This window comes from Melanerpes formicivorus, unplaced genomic scaffold (assembly GCF_026170545.1).
Source record: "Melanerpes formicivorus ecotype bairdi unplaced genomic scaffold, bMelFor1.0.p_v2 SCAF_43, whole genome shotgun sequence".
NCBI lineage: Eukaryota > Metazoa > Chordata > Aves > Piciformes > Picidae > Melanerpes > Melanerpes formicivorus.
In genome coordinates, this window is record NW_027142395.1 from 1584943 (window position 1) to 1605298 (window position 20356).

General features: G+C 42.0%; 1 protein-coding gene across 1 annotated transcript in view; it reads left to right on the top strand.

The window, feature by feature from the left end:
• Positions 1–297: 297 nt before the first annotated feature.
• PPP1CB (protein phosphatase 1 catalytic subunit beta) overlaps positions 298–20356 on the top strand; it is a 36423-nt gene continuing 16364 nt past the window's right edge. Inside the window, exons 1-4 of the mRNA XM_068158825.1 lie at positions 298–582; positions 14347–14478; positions 18728–18958; positions 19265–19369. Of these exons, the coding sequence (XP_068014926.1) occupies positions 531–582; positions 14347–14478; positions 18728–18958; positions 19265–19369 (520 nt within the window). The 5' untranslated portion in view covers positions 298–530. The remainder of the gene's footprint in view (positions 583–14346; positions 14479–18727; positions 18959–19264; positions 19370–20356) is intronic.

The window sequence follows — 20356 nt, forward strand, 5'->3', positions numbered from 1 at the left end:
GGCCGGGGCGGGGAGTAGGGGATGAGGAGCTCCCTGCTGCCGGTCCTGCGGCTCAGCGGTTGCCCTGCCTAGCCCGACCCGGCCCACCGACCGACGCCCACCGCGCCGGCAGGCCCGGCGGTTACCAGGAGACCCGCGGGGGACGACGCAGGCAAGGCCGGGGACGCTTTGCGCGTGCGCGCCGGAGCCCGCCAGCACCTGCGGCGCCTGCGCGGTGCCTGGAGCACGGAGCGGGAGAGCCGCGGCGGCGGGCGCGGCGGCAGGGCTGAGGAGGCGCATGCGTGCTGGCGGCTTTGAGACGGGGAGGAGGTGCAGGGAGGAGGGGAGGCAGCGTCTCCCCATTTAGCAGTGAGGGAGCGGCTGCGGCGCTTTCGGCTACCAGTGCGGGATAAGCCGGGCGGTCGCAGGGGACTGTTAGAGGGGGGTGGGGGGAGCTACTGTAGCCGTAGCCACCGCTCCTTGCTCCTCCTCTGTGAAGCGCCCTCTACCCCGCCCTTTCCCCGCCCGGGACCGAGTCTGGTGGCCACAAAATGGCGGATGGGGAGCTGAACGTGGACAGCCTCATCACCCGTCTGCTGGAAGGTGAGCGAGGCGCCGGGCAGCTCCGCATTCCTGCCACCCCCGCGCCCGCAACGCGACGGACGGGAGGGTGCCGTCCCCTTCCTGTGGGAGCTGGGGCTGACGCCGGTTTGGGGTGAAGCGGGCGGGGCGGGCTTGTCCCGCGCTGCGGCCGGCGGAGCCGGGGCAGCGCCTCCCCTGCACCGCCGGGCCTGGGGTGGCGGCCGGGAGGGGGCTTGGCGCGCCTCGCCGCTGCCCGGAGCCCTGGGTCCGGTCCTGCGGGGTCCCTTGGAGGGGCGCGTTTAAGCGTCCTGTCGGTGCTGGTGTGAGCGGGAATGCGTCGTCCCTGTCTAGGTGAAGTGTCTGCCTTCCTCTTAAAAAAGATGAAAAAGCGCCTGCCTTTCCTTATTCCTTTTTACACACGTCTGCAGCTGCCTGACAGAGGGGCGAGCTAGGCAAGCCTGGCTAGCTGAGCTATGGGCGACCTTATCCCTTTCTCCGGTTGGGTTAGTCGTAGTCGTCCGCGTTTAAAACCGTGTGCCGGCAGCGTTAGGTATGGAGTTACACGTACGTGTCAGCGGAGGCAGAAGGCTTTAGTGCGCTGACATTCCCCTGCCTGCCTATGGGGCAGTCTCCAAAAGTCGCTCTCGTGGATGGCTAAGAGCAGCTCTGAAGGGCTTTGTATAGTGAGCCTTTTCTTTTAAAGTAAGGAGAAAAGTGACTCCCTGCTCGTGAAGAAGCTAAGGGATTATTGCTAGCACTTTAATTTATGTCATTAATGTTTAGTGTTCCTAGGCCTCTTCTCCCATCAATCTATCATTCCACAATCGACAAATACCTGCTGTGTTGAGAGGACATGCACGGGTATGCGCTTTTAACTCACTTGGTTGCTATACTCCTGGGATAGCTGGATCACTTTGCAGAAGGCTTAGAGGAAGGAATGTTTGGAGTATGCACTATTCTGTAAATGAAGCAAGTTTTTTAAGGCTGAAAGTTTTGTTTGGCTGAATTACTCCAAAGCAGAGTTTTTTAGGTCTTTGAGGATTTTTTGTTGTTGTTGTGTTGTTAGTTGCCATCTGTTCTTTTTAGGAGTAAAAATTATGAATAATAAGATGATATATAAAAGGCTTTGGCAATCGTGCTTATATTTATGGTTTAAGTTATGCATTGTAGTATAGTATGAAGAAACCTGCAGGTATCATCAGTCAAAGTTTTATCTTTGATCACTGATACAGATAAAACTTTTTCTGGCTGTTGAAACTCAGATTAGTAGGTAGGGTTTTAAGGCAAATGCAATAGTAACCTAGTAAACATTTGGCTTGCAGTGCAGATTTTTTTTCCCCTGTGGTCATCAAAATGAATGTATATGTCTGGTGGTGAATTTTTGAACACTTAAAATATTTGAAAGTTACTTTTTTTTTTTTGCTCCTCAGTGTAGTTACCTAAATCCTGAGTGCTGTAAGAGGATTCTACAGTGTTTTGGTATGCCACTTGTTAGATTGTTCAGCTCTCCATTATCTTCTATATTACTTTGCTTATCCTTTTTTAACTAAGACTTTTAAAATACGAATTCCATACCGTTCTCACGTTCTATAAATACTTCAGTTGCAACTTTATAGCTTGTCTGAGCAACCTAATCTGTGCTTTATATTCCGTAGTTCTTTAGGGATATATATGTGCAACTTCTGAGCCAAGCTTTGTGTATGATTTTTCACCTTTGTTTTTCTTCCAGAGACTGGAAAGATTCTTAAGGGAAAGGGATGGGGGATTTTCTGCTCATCACCTACAAACCTTGTACAATATCTTTTATCTAAAAGGCAAGATTGTTTAAATAATGCAGTGTGTATGAGTTGTTTTTACTTCCATTTAACATCTTTTATTTGTCGTACTGCTAGCATATAATATTTTCAACTGTGGTTTGAATAGTAGTGTTTCAAAATGAGGCTTTGTCTTTTGTACAATTGGCAGCTCACATTCTGGAGCTCTTGCCATTGCTTAGCTGACCTATTCTGGTAAAGTGAGTATGAATCCCATGCTGCTTGTGCAGAAAAATGTCAATTTACTCTTATCTCTGAAGCAATTAATTAAAGGCAAAACGTTTGACTCTTGCAATTTACACTTCAATTCTGACTTACAGGATAAGAAAAAGTAGCTTTTGAACTGCGAAAATGCACACTGAAATGATAGAGACTTTTGTGAAATGTCATGCAGTATATATTTAGACCTTTTGGGTACTTTAAGTGAAACTGCTGACTTTGAGGCGGAATAGCAGTATACAACTGTCTCAGTGGCTGCTGTACATGTATTTTTAAAGGTATCAGAAGTCACAGCAACAGGGCACGTCACAGAATCACAGAATGTTAGGGGCTGGAGGGGACCTTGAGAGATCATGTAGTCCAACCCCCCTGCCAGAACAGGATCACCTATACCAGCTACCTTGCTGTCATTGGGTTGATGCTTGATGACACCTGTTTATAGGTTGTGGTATTGCCTGTTACGTGTTCTTGCTCTTCCTTGAATTAGGTTACTTTTAACTGTTTTACCCTTGTTGCTCCAGACTACATATCTTCTGGGTCATATGACACATTAACCTGCCTTTTGGTTGGAATTACCTGCTTAGATTGCCTTCACCCTCCCATAGTTTTTGTGGTGTTTTTTTTTTCTGTTTGGTAGGCTTTTTGTTTTAGTTTTATTTTCTTTCTGAGATATCAGTGTGAGGTAGCCCTATATCCAGACTGCTTGGGAGTATTGACAAAGAATATAATCTCAATCCTCAGTATGTATGCATGCATGCATAGTGAATGAGTACTTGTTTTAGCGATCATCTGAGTGCTGAAAGGCAGATTGTTTCTCTTGAGTTAAACCAGGGATCGTTTTCAGAGAGACTCAGTGGTACTATAGAGTGTAATGCATGACAATAGTCTTCTAGGACATAAGCTCTTAATTTCCATGTTCTTTTGCATATATCAAGTTCTTACCCTCTTTATTGGTGAGTTTAGGAATGGTGAGAACTTGTTTTGAATTGACTTTTCTTGCAATTTGTGTCCAGTACTTGGTTGCTACCTAGTGATTCCTTAAAACTCCTGTTTGGAGAAAAGTAAAACTGAAGTGCATACTGTATGCATGATTTGAATTCCATTATTGTTTCTTGATGTGAGGAGTGAGGGAGACACTAGTGCTTTTAGATGTGTGCCTGACTGTTGTTGGAGATACTTTAAGCTCTATTATTTTCATAAATAATTTATTTTGATAAATCACTCATAAGTGAATCTGCAAAGATTTACAAGTCATGTAAACAAAACTCTGCAGCTTTGCTGAAACACTTTTGGACTGATCTGTGATCATTGATAAGCCAAATTAGTCTGAATTCTCTTTGCTTCTTGCACTGGTATTCAGAGTTCTAGGCATGGGTCAGGCTTAGTTGCCTTGTGGTACACAAAAAGATGACAGCCTCATTTTTGCTTCAGTGTGTGGACTCCTTTTTGTTCTTTTTTCCTTCCTACCTTCCCAGCTATGCCATCTTGTGGATAGATTTTCCCGGTCCATTCTAGCTGTGGACAGCACAGGAGTGTGCACACACATAAGGCTGTCATGTGTACCACAGATGTGGAATATAGAATCATAGTTTGGGTTGGAAAGGACACTTGAAGGTCATCCAGTCCAACCTTCTTGCAGTAAGCAGGGACATCTTTAACTAGATAGGTTTGCTTAGACTTCAGAGAAGCCTGCTGTTGAATGTTTCCAGGGATGGTGCTTCTATAACATCTCTGGGCAACCTGTTCAGTGTTTCACCACCCTCATTTAAAAAAAACAAAACATTTTCTTCATTTTATCTAGTGTATATCTGCCCTTTTTTAATTTAAAACCATTGCCTCTTGTCCTGTTGCAACAGGCCTTGCTAAAAAGTCGCTTTCTTATAAGCCCCCTCTAAGTATTGGAATGTCACAGAAAGATTGCCCCAGAGTCTCCTCTTCTCCAGGATGAGCAGAGAAGCTACTCTTCTTAATCTCATAGATGAAATTGCTACTTAGTGTGTTATGTTTTGCCTCCTTTAGCACTCTGTGTATTCCTCTCAGAAATGTGTTGAATTTGCAGCAATGCTGAGCTAGCTAGGCTTGCAGACTCTAAGCAAATTTAAACTATGGAGACGTGTGGAAAAGTTGCCTTTATATCAGAGCAAGGGAGGTGGGTTAGGTGGTGACCCTTTGTGATGGGTTAACTTGTAAAGAGTGCTGAGGATGGTGTTAAAGACAGCTTTTTTTTTTCTTTTGGTCTGGGTATTGGGCTTGTTTCTGTGCTGTACATGTCTCTTATATTTTCTGAATGTATGACAACCCGACTGGACTTTATGCCCCTTCGGATATACATATATCCGTGTGGGTAAACACTAAGCGGTTTTCCATATGGAAGAAAGGATGCACTTGGGGAAACCCTGATACATAGTAGCCTTAAATACAAGCTGGATTTCTGTGGAAAGGGTTTGTTAATATAGCTGTGCAAACAAATTAACCTTGTTTAAGCAAGAGCCCCTGCCAATATCTAGCTATTTAAAAATAACAATTTGATTCCATTTGATGGAACTCAGTGTGGATCTGCTCTAAACCAAAATTGGTTTTGGTGAAGCCAGGAGGGCTACTAGTTCTGATAGTACTGTTCCACCCAAGAAAGCTGGGAAATACATGCCCAAGAAGAGCTGTCAAGCTTTGGGTAGATGTGGAGAATGCTTAGATCAGTCTTCAGCTCAGACTGTGATCTGTATGATTGCCTTAATAAAAGGTGATTGTGTAGTGTTTTCACCATGTTGTGTTTTATAAGAAAGCTGCAACCTTTTTCTTCTATCTTGCAGGTTGTGATCAAGATAAAAACTTGAATATTACTTGTTTTTTCAAATGGAAGTTGGATTCTGAATGCTTATGAAATAGAGCTTCCTTACTAGCTGCTGAGCTAAGCTTGATCTAATGTATTTTGTTCAATGATGTTTCTTGTTTGCTTAATGATCTTAATTATCGTTTCCAGCCAGCCTGATGCTGCGGTGTGATACAGTAGTAGTGTTGGCAGTTCCACAGGCTCCGTAACTGATACTGAAGAAGTGAGGTAGTTGCAGATAAGAAAAGTAGACCTTAATTTGTTGCAGATTTGTTGAAGAGCAATATAAGGAAATGATAGATGTGAACCTTGAATAAACAAGGGTTGTTACCTGTTTTGATGTGAAACTATTGAATGCTAAGCTGTTAGAAAAATAAGCATGGAGAACTTAATAAGGAGCTTCTTGCAAAGGATGTATTTTTTAAATACTCTTTAGAGAGAAAATAGGTTTCATATGTTTCTAGGAAGGTAGGTATTAAACAAGGAGAAGGGATGAAAAGAAGAATGATGCTTGTTTCTGGGTTTGTATGGCAGTGCAGATATTGGCCAGTTGATCTTTAGCTTTAAAAGTGCGTGACGAATAGGATTGTTGGCTTGAAAAATTGCACTGAGGGCCAAGAACCCTGCAGTAAGCAGTGTGGTGGTGGTGTTTTATTCTGTCTGGCTGTTTTGCCACTTGCAGCCTACATGATTCAGTTACTTTCATTTAGATATCCAGCAGCACAGTTTTCACTTGAGTCATCCAGTGTCTTGCTCACAGTACAGCTAAGTCATAGTAGGAAAGGAGAAAACACTGTCTTTATTTAATGTAGATAAGAGGATTTAAAATACTTCATAGTTGCAATTAAATGCTCATTAGTGACCACCAAATATATGTATTTAATTTTTTTTAATAGGAAAAAACCAACCCACAGTCAAAACACCATATACAGTTGATCACTGTGAAGTCAAGCATACTATATTTACTATTACTCAGTAAGGTCAGATGCTGTATTTGGTGAAGCAGGGGAGGGAGGGTGTATAGGGAAATCCATCCAGCTACAACCTGAGGTGGCTCTAGAATGATGTATATATGTAGATTGTAATTTGGACATCGAAATGAGCCTGTTTACTGCCTTCTCATAGTATTGTATGATTTGTTCTAATACATAGGCTATGTCATTGTGGTTGCACAGCACCATCTTGTGTGTTTTGTATTATTTTAATACCAAGTTTTGATACAAGGATTTTGTTTGTATAGCCTGCATAACCATATTAGTTAACCTGAGAAGCTGAAGTCCAAAAGTTGTGTTAAACCCTTGGTTGTTATATTACAACTTAGTCGCTTCTCTCAGGATTTATGAACTAACTTTGATTTGCCTCTGCTTTCTTTAAATTTTAGGATTTCCATTAGTGCTGCTTTAATGAAAAAAGCAAAAAACAACTTAAGATGCCATTTTTTGTTTAATGAGATTTTTATACTACCTTACCCTTTCAAGTATACCAAAACCACTTCTTAATAATGGGGCATAGAAAGAGGCTTCTACCTTATGCTTTGCTAATTGTATGAGTTCTAGGTTCAAGTGTAGAATAGAATTAACCAAGTTGGAAAAGAACTTTGAGAGCAAGTCCAACCTACCATTCAACACTATCTAAGCAACTAGACCATGGCACCAAGAGCCCCATTCAGTCTCTTCTTAAAACACCTTCAGGGATGGTGACTCACCACCTCCCTGGGCAGCACATTCCAATGGTCAACAACTCTCTCTGTGAAGAACTTTCTCCTCACCTCCAGCCTAAACCTCCCCTGATACAGCTTGAGACTGTGTCCTCTTGTTCTGGTGCTCGTTGCCCGGGAGAAGAGACCAACCCCCACCTGGGTACAACCCCCCTTCAGGTAGTTGTAGACAGCAATAAGGTCTCCCCTGAGCCTCCTCTTCTCTAGGCTAAGCAACCCCAGCATCCTCATTTAATTAAGCAAGTAATTAAGCAGACAGTAAATGCAGACCAATAACAAGCATTAGGGTTACACATTTTACTTAAGGAATGTCGTCTTGTCCTTCAACCTTGAATTCAGCAGTTCTTGGAACTACACATTCTACAGAATTACTGGTGCCATCAGTTATTTTATGAAACTTCTGTGTAAGAGAGCAAGGTGGTCCATGAAAAGCAAATTTAATAAGTGAAGATAGTTACAGGGGCAGCGCTGTGTGGTTTCATGGGCTTATTTGGGCATCCCCCGAAGCAATTCTACATGCTAGTTTCTAATGAAGGTCATTCTCCATGAGCTTTAATTTTTATGTATCTTAAGAAAGTAAGTTTGGATAGAACAGCATTATTTTGTTGCTTGGTTATTTTCATGGTTAGAAATTAGAGGCTTGGGCAGTCTCTTACTCTGCAGTGAATTTGCATTTAATGTTAAATGAGACCTCCTAAAATGACTTCATAAACAACTGCTGGGTTCTTCAGCAAAACACTTAATATCAAGAACATCCAGTGAAGGGAAATTTAGTAAGGTTTTAAGATAATTGACTACAAAAGCATGGATCTTTAGGAAAAACTTGCTAGGAAGCCGATTAACCTCTTACTCATGGGTAGTTTGGGTGATGAACCCTAGGAGAGGTACTGGGCTTTGCTGCAGACAACACACAGAGAAGCTGTGTATTTAGCAAATATGTTTGTTACTGAATTGAGCAAAGCTGTGATGGGGCTTCTTTTAGATTATTGTTGTCCACCAGTGTAACACGAGTCAAAGCTATTCAAAGCTTAGTTCCGTTGCAGCATTTCTGAAACTGAAAACTTGTGTTGCTGGCTTAACTCTGTGTTTCGCTGTAGGATAGGAAGTGGTTGGTTTTGGATAACAGCTGAACAATTTAAGGAACAAAGTATTTTGAGGAAGTGCAGGTTTTGCTTTCCAAAATGAAGGACATTATTAAAATCCAGTGTAGGATTCTTGACTTAAAAATGTGAAAACAAGTAACTTGGATGTGGAGAGCAGTTAAGTTCAGAACATGTTTCTGCGGCAGTGTGAAGACTGTTTGTTGAAGTCATAATTAATGCCACCTTTGGCTTCTAAATTCATCCTGCTCTTGCTATTGAGAGGGTGGTTAAGATTCATAGAATCAATAAAGTTGGAAAAGACCTCAGTGATCATCAAGTCCAACCTGTCACCAAAGACCTTATGACTACAAAACCATGGTTTCAAGTGCCACATCCAGTCCCCCTTTGAACACCTCCAGGGACGGTGACTTCACCCCCTCCCTGAGCAGCACATTCCAATGGCTAACAACTCTCTCTGTGAAGAACTTCCTCCTCACCTTGGGCCTAAATTTCCCCTGGCACAGCTTGAGACTTTGTCCTCTTGTTCTGGTGCTGGTTGCCTGGGAGAAGAGACCAACACCCAGTTGGCTACAACCTCCCTTCAGGAAGTTGTAGACAGCAATAAGGTCTCCCCTGAGCCTCCTCTTCTCCAGGCTAAGCAACCCCAGCTCCCTCAGCCTCTCCTCACAGGGCTTCTGCTTGAGATATCTCCCCAGCCTCGTTGCCCTTCTCTGCACATGTTGAAGAGTCTCAATGTCCTTCTTAAACTGAGGAGCCCAGAACTGGACACAGGACTCAAGGTGTGGCCTAACCAGTGCTGAGTCCAGGGGCAGAATGACCTCCCTGCTTTTGCTGGCCATGCAATTTCTGATGCAGCCCAGGATGCCATTGGCCTTCTTGGCCACCTGGGCACACTGCTGGCTCATGTTCAGCCAATTGTCAAATTTACCAAAATACTTTGAAGTACAAGAAATATAGTTAAATGTCTTATCACAAAACATTACACACTCCACAGGATGGTGGGGGAGCAGGAGTGTAAGCATGTGGGAATTGCTTGTATGCAATTTATAAAATTGCATGCTTGCAGCCTTGTGTTGTAGTAACGGTGATACTTTTGGGTTTTTTTTTTAGATATAATCTGGCAAAACAGATCTGTAAAGCCATAATTTCGGAAATAAGCTTTTTCTGGAGGCACTGTGAAGCAGCTGCTGATTCCTTAACTGCTTCTAGCCCATATTCACAGCGAATGCATTCTCAGCTTGAACAACTAGCTAGATTACAGTTTTGTTTTGTTGTCTTTGCACTAGAAAAAAAAATCAGTTCCCTGATCTGGTTTGCTGTGTGGCCACAAGTGCATATTCATTAAAAAAAAAAAAAAAAAAGGCAGAGTGTAGGGAAAGGAGGCAGCTGCTTCTGAATACAACAGAATTAACCAGGTTGGAAGAGACCTTTGAGATCAAGTCCAACCTATCATCCAACACCATCTAATCAACTAAACCATGGCACCAAGCACTCCATCCAGTCTCTTCCTAAACACCTCGAGGGATGGTGACTCCACCACCTCCCTGGGCAGCTCATTCCAATGGCCAGTCACTGGCTCAATTTTTTGAGGCTTAGGAGCAGCATGTCTGAGTTTTAGTGTTAAAATTGTGAGTGTTGTCCCATACACAGGACATGTGTGATATTGGAGAGTACAGTACAAATGCTTAGGCCAGCTGTGTGTACTACAACTCATGTAGTGATTGAGGACATTAATATTAGCGAGGCCACAAAATGAGCAGCATAATTTGAGCGAGAGGCACACCAGAAATAGTGTGACAGAATAGCTTAAATGTATTTACTGAAACAGTGGTCAACCATTGTAACAAGCTGCCAAGGGAAGTGGTGGAATCACCATCCCTGGAGGCATTAAAAAAAGTGTAGAGATGCCACTTCAGGACATGGTTTAGTGGGCATCGTGGTGTTAGGTTGATGGTTGGATTTGATGATCTTAGAGATCTTTTCCAACCTTAATGATTTAATGATTCCTTAATGCTATTTATTTTCTACCTAGCCAGTATTGCCTTACATAATCTGCTACTCACTTGCAGTAATTTGTCGGGATTAAAAATAAAAGATACTGTTTTTACTGAAGCTTGTCTTTCCTGCCACTATGAGCTCGTGTCTTGGATTACTAGTTGTTGTTAGACTTGCTAAGGTTGTTTATCACAGGTTGTGTAGACGTAGAGACTGCTTTAATATTAATCAGAGCACCTTTTGGATTTCTGCAGAATCTATTGTGCTAAAATAATAGCCTGTCAGTACAATGCATATACTTTCAATTCTCTTTGTGCCCTGCAGTGTCACTCTGCTTTAAGCTCCTTGCAGCAGAGGCTTGTTCTGGCATATCACCGTACACATGGGATTGTGTATTACACTGGGAATTGCTGTCCCTACTGAGGGCTTCTATGTAAATCAAAGCTTGTTTACAGCATCTGCATCTCTGATTAAAGAGAATTCATTTACATCTAATGATGAAATGCTATTTCTGCTCTGGTTAAATGACAACCATTAGAAATGGTTTTCATAATGCTGTCAAAAGGCTTTGTGAGCTATGGGTTTTACAATGCATGCAGCTATGACTTACATGTTTTAAGAATGGCTAGCTATGGTGATCTGTAAATGAGTCCAAAAACCAATTTACAGTCCTGGTTGCATTCTCATAGCCTCTTCTTTAATCCATTCTTGGGAATTTCACTTTTGAAAAACCAAATGTGCTGAGAGATGCTCTTGTTTACAATCTGTACAGTGCTCAGCTGAGTCAAGGAAACCTGAACGTAGTTCTAGTCGTAGTCTAAGCTGGTGAGAGACGTGCTGAGTCTTGCTATGTATGTGTACCACAGCTGTGGCATAGCTGTTCCAAGTGACTGCTTAGCAAACCTTTCAGTCCCTTTGTGAATCCAATCAAGAGAGGAGGCTTCTAGGGTAGCTTCTCACTGTTCAATGTGTAGTGCCCTTACTGGTGATCAGGGAATTGTGGGAGAAAAACCTCTTTTCTCTTAGTTATATTGACAATTATTCTTCAGGAAACCCCGAGCCTTGTACTTCTTCAGATGTAACTGAGCTTACATGTTTGCTGTAAAGAGCTGGGCTGCTGAGATGGAGGGTGCCTTTGCAAAGAGGTGGTGGCCCAGATTTGTTCCTTTCCAGAGGGCTGGAAATAACCACACTCGTTAGGCATGTTGTCTCTTCTGAGAGTGACATACTTACCATAGTTGTAGAAACTTCTCTTATCTGGAGAATACAAAGTGTGGTAATTTACTACCCTGTTTCTTGGTTTGCCTGTTATGGGCTTGCAACATTTAGGGCTGTACTGTAAAAAGTAAAGAACTAACTCAAGACATGCTGACTGTAGCAGTTTACATATTTTGAAGTCAGGAGCTGCGTGTTCACTGGATCTTCCAGTGCAAAAATACAGCAGCACTTAAAGCCTCAATCCTATAAAGCAGTTGTTCCATGTTTAAACCTGTGTATGAGTTTTAGTGAGCTAAAGGCTGGTGTTCTAAGAGATACTGATTGGATCAAAGTTATTTTAAGTGTTGAGTGCCCTCCTGTCTGTGTTGGACTCTGTGCTTGGTCTGGTGCTACATATGGTAACATTAATTATGGGTATGGACTTCCCTGTTCTCAAGTTCGAAACTGGAGTGTATGCAAGAGGCACAGTTACATCATTTCTTGGTTTTAATATGCATGAAATGGCTTAGTTCTGGTGTTGTGGAACATGGTGAAAGTAGTTAAACACGGAGGAGACTTTCATTGCTTATCAAAACAGATTACAAGGATGTACAGTTTGTAGAAGAAAAATGTGAGTGAAAAGCTGGTTGTGCTGCATGCTTCTTCAGGGTGACCTTGTTGTAAGCCATAGGTTTAAAATGTTTCAAGAAGGTGATAGCCGTTGTGGTATTAAGACTGCTTTGTCAGGGGGAGCTTTCTTATATATAGCAACAGTTTATTGTGCCTAGCAAAATGATTTTCTGTCTCTGAGAAGGATTGCTATAAGCTACTAGAATGCAACCATTTGACAAGGTGGAGATTTTTGGAGCAAACTGGATAGTCCTGTGCAAAGCTGTCAAGCCTGAGATGTGTTACTATTATTATTTTGTTAATAATCCTCATGGAGCTGAAGATCTGTCTATAAGTACATCACTTAGTAGGTATTGAGATGTGATGAAATGGAAGCCTGTAGCCATTTATTGTTCTCTAGTTGCCTTGATTGTGTCTGATGTCTGCCTTTATTCTAATATGTAAGCCATGTTAATGCATGAAGAGGAAAAAGAAGCATTACTAACAAGCTGTTTGCTTTCTCAAGTACAGTTGAAATCTTAAATAGCAATAGGAATGCAACTACCATGTGGTAAAGATCACCTGGTGCTGACTGAGAATTTCACTGAAAGAAGTCCTGTATGCCACAGCCTTGTTCTCATGGGATTCTAATGAGCGAAGTATTTCCAGTGTGTGCTCACTGGAGATAGATTAGTCCTCCTGCTATTTTGATACTCAGACTGTGGCTGTCCGAGGATCAAATTTCACATCTCTTCCTTGCTTAAGAAAATCATTCTTCATTTCTACCTTTCATGTCTTCCTAACCTCAGTTTCTGCGTCTGGTGTTTATTAAAAATTAACATCAATAACCCATGGTCAGATGTAGAGTTCCATGGGAGAAGTACGCAGTGATAACCAGATCAAAGCTTTTTGAGCTTAACACTTTGGACTGTAGTACTAGGTGACCTAGAACAAACTGTTTCCCCTCATAGCCTTACATGCCCATTGCACCATGTGGATAATGATACTGATCTCCATAAAGCATGTTTTATAGAAGCTAAGTGAAAACAAAAGGAAAAGGATGGTTACATTACTTTAAAACAAACAAACAGAACACAACAAAAGAAACCATCAACAGAGAACCCAAACAACCAACCCACCAACAAAACTTGCTGCATGCTTGCTTTTATGTTTTGGAGAGGGGAAGCAAGAAAGCCAGAAAATTGCTTCATGTATGAAGAACTACTTTTGCTATTCTCTTCCAAGATCTGTTGTCTTAGGCTTCCTAAAGTTGCAGCTAAAAGTTTCTGTTACTACGTTTGAGTTTAGCAGTTCAAATCCCAATGCTTTCAAAGAATTGTACGACCTTCTCTTGTATAGGGTGATGTTATGCTTAATATTTCCATCTAAAGCAGATGGAAGAACAGGATGTTGCTTGTTGTAGATACTGATATTTTCTGGTTTATTAGTTGGAACCCTGAAGTTTGGTTTATGCTGAGATGCAAGACTGAACTGGATCACCCAAAGTGCAGATGCATGTGTTCTATTTTGCTGCCTCATTAAAGACATATGAAAGCCTGTGACAGGAGGAATCATACAGATATTTGTGGACAGAAGCAGCTGCAGATAAACTTGCTAGAGGATGTTGGCTGGAGTGCAACAGCATGTGAATGCTTTTGAAAAACTTGGTGCTATATATAGGTTTGAGTACCCAAATTTTACTAATTCAGGAATTCAATTTCATTCCGATAAGACTGTCTTTCTTTTGATATAAAGGTTCCAGTAACTCAGGAGTAATGTATGAATGATGGTTTCATCAAACTTTGCTGGGTTTTGGAGTGGTATTCCTCATATGGCACTTTTCAGCTGCCAAAACTATAACCATGCCTGTGGTTTTTCTTTTGTATTCGGCTAGCTCTGTTGAACTCAACAGTTCTAAAGAAGTTTTTGTGCTATTGTGAAAGCATTTCCAGGATTTTCATTCTCAGTATTTTTTTTTCCTTATTGTAAATATTCTAGCATAATGGGATTGTTAGTTTAATTGCTTCTTTAAGTTGCTGTTTATCCAAATAGGGACAAAAGCAGGGCTTAAATTGTTCTGAGAGCCTGCTCTAACAGAAATGCAATGGACCTTTATGCACAGATCACTGCAGTATCAGAAATGTTAGAATTTGTTGGAATATAAAATTCAAACCCATTGGGTAGGTGTCTCGGAGTGTGCTGTGGGCTTTTTGTCAAACAGATTTCAAATGCAGCTCCTCTGCACTTATTGCTGTCTATCTATGTGATAGTTACCTTCAATTGTTGCACATCTCATTTCAGTACGAGGATGTCGACCTGGGAAGATTGTTCAGATGACTGAAGCAGAAGTTCGGGGATTGTGCATAAAATCACGGGAAATATTTCTTAGCCAGCCTATTCTTCTGGAACTAGAGGCCCCTCTGAAAATTTGTGGTATGTAAGCTTTGTGTCTGTATGTTTTATATAAGTGTTTTAATCTAGTTGTATGCTATAGAATTGAATAGAATAAACCAGGTTGGAAGAGACCTTCAAGATCATTGTGTCCAACCTATCATCCAGCCCCACCTAATCAACTAACCCATGCAACCAAGCACCCTGTCAAGTCTCCTCCTGAACACCTCCAGTGATGGTGATTCCACCACCTCCCCGGGCAGCCCATTCCAGTGGGCAATCACTCTCTCTGTGTAAAACTTCCTCCCCTGAGGCAGCCTGAGACTGTGTCCTCTTGTTCTGGTGCTGGCTGACTGGGAGAAGAGACCAACCTCCCTTCAGGGAGTTGTAGACAGCAATAAGGTCACCCCTGAGCCTCCTCTTCTCCAGGCTAAGCAACCCCAGCTCCCTAAGCCTCTCCTCACAGGGCTTGTGCTCCAAACCCCTCCCCAGCTTTGTTGCCCTTCTCTGGACATGTTCCAGCAACTCAACATCTTTCCTAAACTGAGGGGCCCAGAACTGGACACAGGAGTCAAGGTGTGGCCTAACCAGTGCTGAGTACAGGGGCACAATGTTTTCCCTGCTCCTGCTGGCCACACTATTCCTGATACAGGCCAGTATGCCATTGGCCTTCTTGGCCACTGGGCACACAGCTGGCTCATATTCAGCCTACTGTCAATCAGTCCCCCCCAGGTCCCTTTCTGCCTGGCTGCTCTCCAGCCACTCTGACCCCAGCCTGTAGCACTGCATGGGGTTGCTGTGGTCAATGTGTAGAACCTGGCATTTAGATGTGTTAAATCTCATGCCCTTGGACTGTGCCTATCTGTCCAGCCTGTCGAGGTCCCTCTGCAGAGCACTCCTACCCTCTAACAGATCAACTCCTGCCCCCAGCTTGGTGTCATCTGCAGATTTACTGATGACTGACTCAATCCCCTCATCCAGATCATCAATAAAGATATTGAACAGGATGGGGCCCAGCACTGATCCCTGGGGGACACCACTAGTGCCTGGCTTCCAGCTGGATGTGGTGATAGAGATTAGTGAGGTTTTCCATATCTTAGTTGTAATTTTCAATTTACATTGAATTGTTGAGAAAAGGCAGCTTACAGCTGGGAGGTTGATGCTCCTGTTCCTATATAGAACCAAGTTCTGTTGGCAGTATGAATTGCTTGTGCCCTAGTCTAGTCCCTTGTATTTTCCTAGGGACCAATTGCACAGAGCTGTTATTCTTTTGGAAACTGCTTTCAAAAAGCAGTTAGCTGCTATAAAAAAAAGGTGCTAATGTGTAATATTGTAGTTTCTCCCTTCAAAGCATAAGCAATACAAAAATGTTTACACATTGTGAGATGGAACACTTCAAAAATAGTGTTGCAGTGACATTGTTAGTCATTCAGTTGAAAAAATGAAACCTGATGCAGACTGTTAAATTTGGTTTAATTTCCATGTAATAAATTCCTTGAGCTTTACAGCAAGTTTTAGCAAGCATTATTTTTACTGTAAAATAGGAATAAACTTAAACACCTGTATTCTTCACCTCTCAAAGCCTCTATTAGATTCTAGACTACTTCAGAAGTGTGTTGCTATTAACAGGTATGCAATATTGTAAATACTGGCTTGTAATCATCCTTCAAGTTATTAAAGGCAAACATGGTCTTAGTATTGTATCTTGAATGGGCACTTAGCTGCGCAATTATACGGTGGCAAAGGCACAGAAATATAGCATTTGTTATTTTGGAATTTAATGCCAGACACAGGTATAACAGCAGGAAGTGTCACATGCATCTAAATTTAACATTAGAGTAATTGTCAAAGATGTGCTTAGTTAAAAGTGAAACACAGATGATTACTTTCCCCAAAAGCAAAATATGCAGCTGTACTGCTTTGAACTACGATTTCAGTGTGTTCAGGCAATGCCTGAGGAGCCATTCTAGGATTTTCTTGTAATAAAATCAGTTCAGAGTAAACTTTCACATCTTGGATGGCTGTTTTAATGTAAGATGAAAGAGATGCTTATGTAAATATCCATTTTAAAATAGCTGTGGTTTTTACTGTGAGGCTTTGTATCTTGAAGTCTTCAACTTGTGCCCATATGAAGCTATATTTTAAAATGCCAAGTGCCTTGAATAGAATGGTGAATGCTTTGGTGCCTTTACAAAATAGCTTCAATAAAATGTTCCTTGATTCTTTAGGTGCTTTGGTCCCTCTGGCTAGCGTGTCTAACTGAAAATAGCTCTATACAGTGCACACAATTACAATATCCTTTCCATAGTTAGTTATGGTGAAGTCTGGGGAGTGTATAGATACTGTAGTTCTGGAGTACTAGATCCAGCATAACAATGACTTGTGGAGGAGTCTTATATTATCTTCTGACCTGGAGATTGCTAAATACCAAGTAGAGTAGGAATTATTCTTGAAACATAAATTATAATGATTTTTAGCCAGTGGAACTTCAGATTGTGTCTAAATTGGGTAATAGTGTTCCCCATTATCAGAAGAAAATTGGGAAGTGATTCTTCCCTGAGTGAGAAATAGTTACAGAAGAATACTGCCTAAAGGAGGGGAATAACTGCATTTCTCGTGGAAAGAGTGGAGTGTATCTATGTGCTCTTCTTGCCACTGTATTCTTTAAGAATGGGAGAGTATACAGGTTTGGGGACCTGTAAGATGGGAGAAGTTGCGGGGGGGGGGCGGGGGTGGGTGTTGGGTTTTTTGCCCTGCTGTGATTTTGTTGTTTGGGTGTTGGTTTTGGTGGGGGGTTGTTTGGGGTTTTTTTTATGGCTACTATGGCCTTCAGAGATGAAGAATAGGTGTGCTTAATATAAGTTGGGATTATGTCAGTGAAAAAGCAGCAACAGTGAAAATGCATGTATGGAATGCTCAGTTTAAGGGACCAGGAGATACTAAATTTAAACAGCCTACAGCTTGTACTGAAGGCTTCCTGCATAGCTTTTTTGCATTCAGTCACTTTGGTAATGAATTCTATGTCTGTATGGAATATGTAGCATGTATTCTACAAGTTACAGCTTTCTGTTGTCTTTGACCTTACGTCCAGCTCCCAGAAACTTAGTTTTGGCTAGTCTGATGATATGCTGTGGTGTTCTAGTTGCTGCACAGAGCTATTCCATGGGAAGCCTGCTTAATTTTAAAACTACCAGTGTCATAAGTACCATGACAGTTATTTGTCCTAAGATACACCTACAGGGTTGAATATCTCGTGAGGGATATCAGTCTGAGTGTAATGTTTTTATGTGAATAATTGCATCCAAGAATGAGCTATCCTAAGTAGCAGGGGATGGAAATCTCACAGTATCACCAAGATTGGAAGAGACCTCAAAGATTATCAAGTCCAACCTGTCACCACAGACCTCATGACTAGACCAGGGAACCAAGTGCTACGTCCAGTCCCTTCTTGAACACCTCCAGGGATGGTGACTCCACCACCTCCCTGGGCAGCACATTCCAATGGTGAATGACTCAGTGAACAACTTCCTCCTCACCTCGAGCCTAAATGTCCCCTGGCACAGCTTGAGACTGTGTCCTCTTGTTCTGGTGCTGGTTGCTTGAGAGAAGAGACCAACTCCCTCCTGGCTACAACCTCCCTTCAGGCAGTTGTAGAGAGCAAAGAGGTCTCCCCTGAGCCTCGTCTTCTCCAGACTAAACAATCCCAGCTCCCACAGCCTTTCCTCGTAGGGCTTGTGCCCAAGGCCTCTCACCAGCCTCGTTGCCGCCCTTCTTGCCCACCTCAGTACAGCAGTGTTATGTGAGGACAGGCAATTGACCTGTGAATGAAGTTCTTTCTGCCAGCACAACATTCAGTTTCTATCCAGAGTCTTCACTGATCTGTTTTATAATCAGTAATGAAACTTAACTTTTTTAATACACTTGCTTCCTAGCAGTGTAGCTGGTCAATTAGAGTTTGACTTTCTGACCTTGTTTTAGTTTGAACAAATTAGAATTTGGTTAGTAAGCTTGTGCTTAATTGAAGACTTCCATGACTCTTGTTTTTTATATTGGCTCCATAAGTGACATGGCACTTCTGCACATACCATGGGTTATTTACATCTACTACATGCTTCAGGTTGTAATGTTAACACGGTTCTCACCCCTCTGATGCTTATTGCCAGTCTGTTTTCAGAGAAAATATTAATAAAACAGATTAATCGATTAATAAGATGTGATTAGCTGGCTGAAGCTCTTGATTTGTGTACCCTTTGTTATTGCACTAATCCTTGGTAAATGTTTTCTCATGCAGGTGATATTCATGGTCAGTATACAGACTTGCTTCGATTATTTGAATATGGAGGATTCCCACCAGAAGCTAATTATCTTTTCCTTGGAGATTATGTAGACAGAGGCAAACAGTCTCTGGAAACCATTTGCCTATTACTGGCATATAAAATCAAGTATCCAGAAAACTTCTTTCTCTTAAGAGGAAATCATGAGTGTGCTAGCATCAACCGGATCTATGGATTCTACGATGAATGTAAGCAAAACCTATTTCTTGTGAAAGACTGCAACAGGCTGCTGCTGAGTTTTGGAGGCACTTCTAGTAGTACAAGGATATCAGTATTCTGTGAACTTCCTAAAAGTTCATTTCAAATCAAGGTTCAAGTCACTGTAGGGAGTTGCTTGCTCTTCTGCTGTCCTTGAAATGCCATTGTAGGAGATTGAAACCTAAGTACACTAACAGAAATAAAGCCCTGTGAGGAAAGCGTGCTAACGTTTTTGGCCAGGTTGTGACAGGTATTGCTGGTTGACTTAAAACAGCCTTCTCTTCCTAATCTTGTAGGCAAGCGGAGATTTAACATTAAGCTGTGGAAGACCTTCACAGACTGTTTTAACTGTCTGCCTATTGCAGCCATTGTGGATGAGAAGATCTTCTGTTGTCATGGAGGTAAGCTGATGACTGCTTTTAAAAGCTGTCTCTAAACTGATCTTTGAGTTAATGCTCTACCAAATAGAGTGTGAATGTGCATACCTCGTATTTAGCTGGAGATGTTTAACTATGTATTATCTGTAAAGGTTGCTGTTAAGCCTTGTGCTTTTCTGTGTATCTGGCAGCAAAAAGATGTCAACCTTACTTAATAGATATGGCCCTCTGCCTGAGGGGCGAGTGCATCTATAAGTATTCACATCAGTATGTCCCTCTCTGAAGGATACCAAATGCTAGAACTCTTACTGATTTGTCACGACTTGTTACCATTAGCACCAGTGCAGCCTTGGCCAACACTGGCTTCCCTAGGAGTGAATTTAAAAAAGAGCTTTCATAAATAAACTGAACTCTAGAATCTTGCCCTAGTTTGCTGTTTTAGTAAGATGTTGGTGGAAGGGACCTCTGAGGTCATCTAGTCAAGCCTACTGTGTGAAGTGGGACATTTGTTGACATTAGAGCATGTCAGCCATGCTGGTTAAAAAAAAAACCCCAAAATCTGCATTCTATGGATTTCTGCCTGAGTACTGACTTGTTACTACAGTAAAAAAAGTGTTTGGTGCTGATCTAACCAAGGCTTCTGTGAGTATTGGAACTTGCTTGGGTGGCCTTCTTGGTAGAAGGGGATGCCCCATGTTTTTATAGGCAACAGGTATTCAGGACCTTGCAGAGTCAAACAGTTGGCAACAATTTCAAATTACCTACAGTAAGAACCATCCTGCCTTCCAGCAGCTATTGTTGCAACTATGTCTATTAATAAGCAACTTAATATTTTGCACAGTTATCCAGAGAGAAGCTGGTAGGTGTCACACGCAGCAGTGAGATAATTAGAGACTAGCAGAACTGAGAGCACTGCATAAACCGCTAGTTTGACCAAACATCCACTTGGAAATGGAAATAGTGTTCACCTTCATGCCTGGCAGGCTTTTTCAGGCTCAATACCTATCTTAT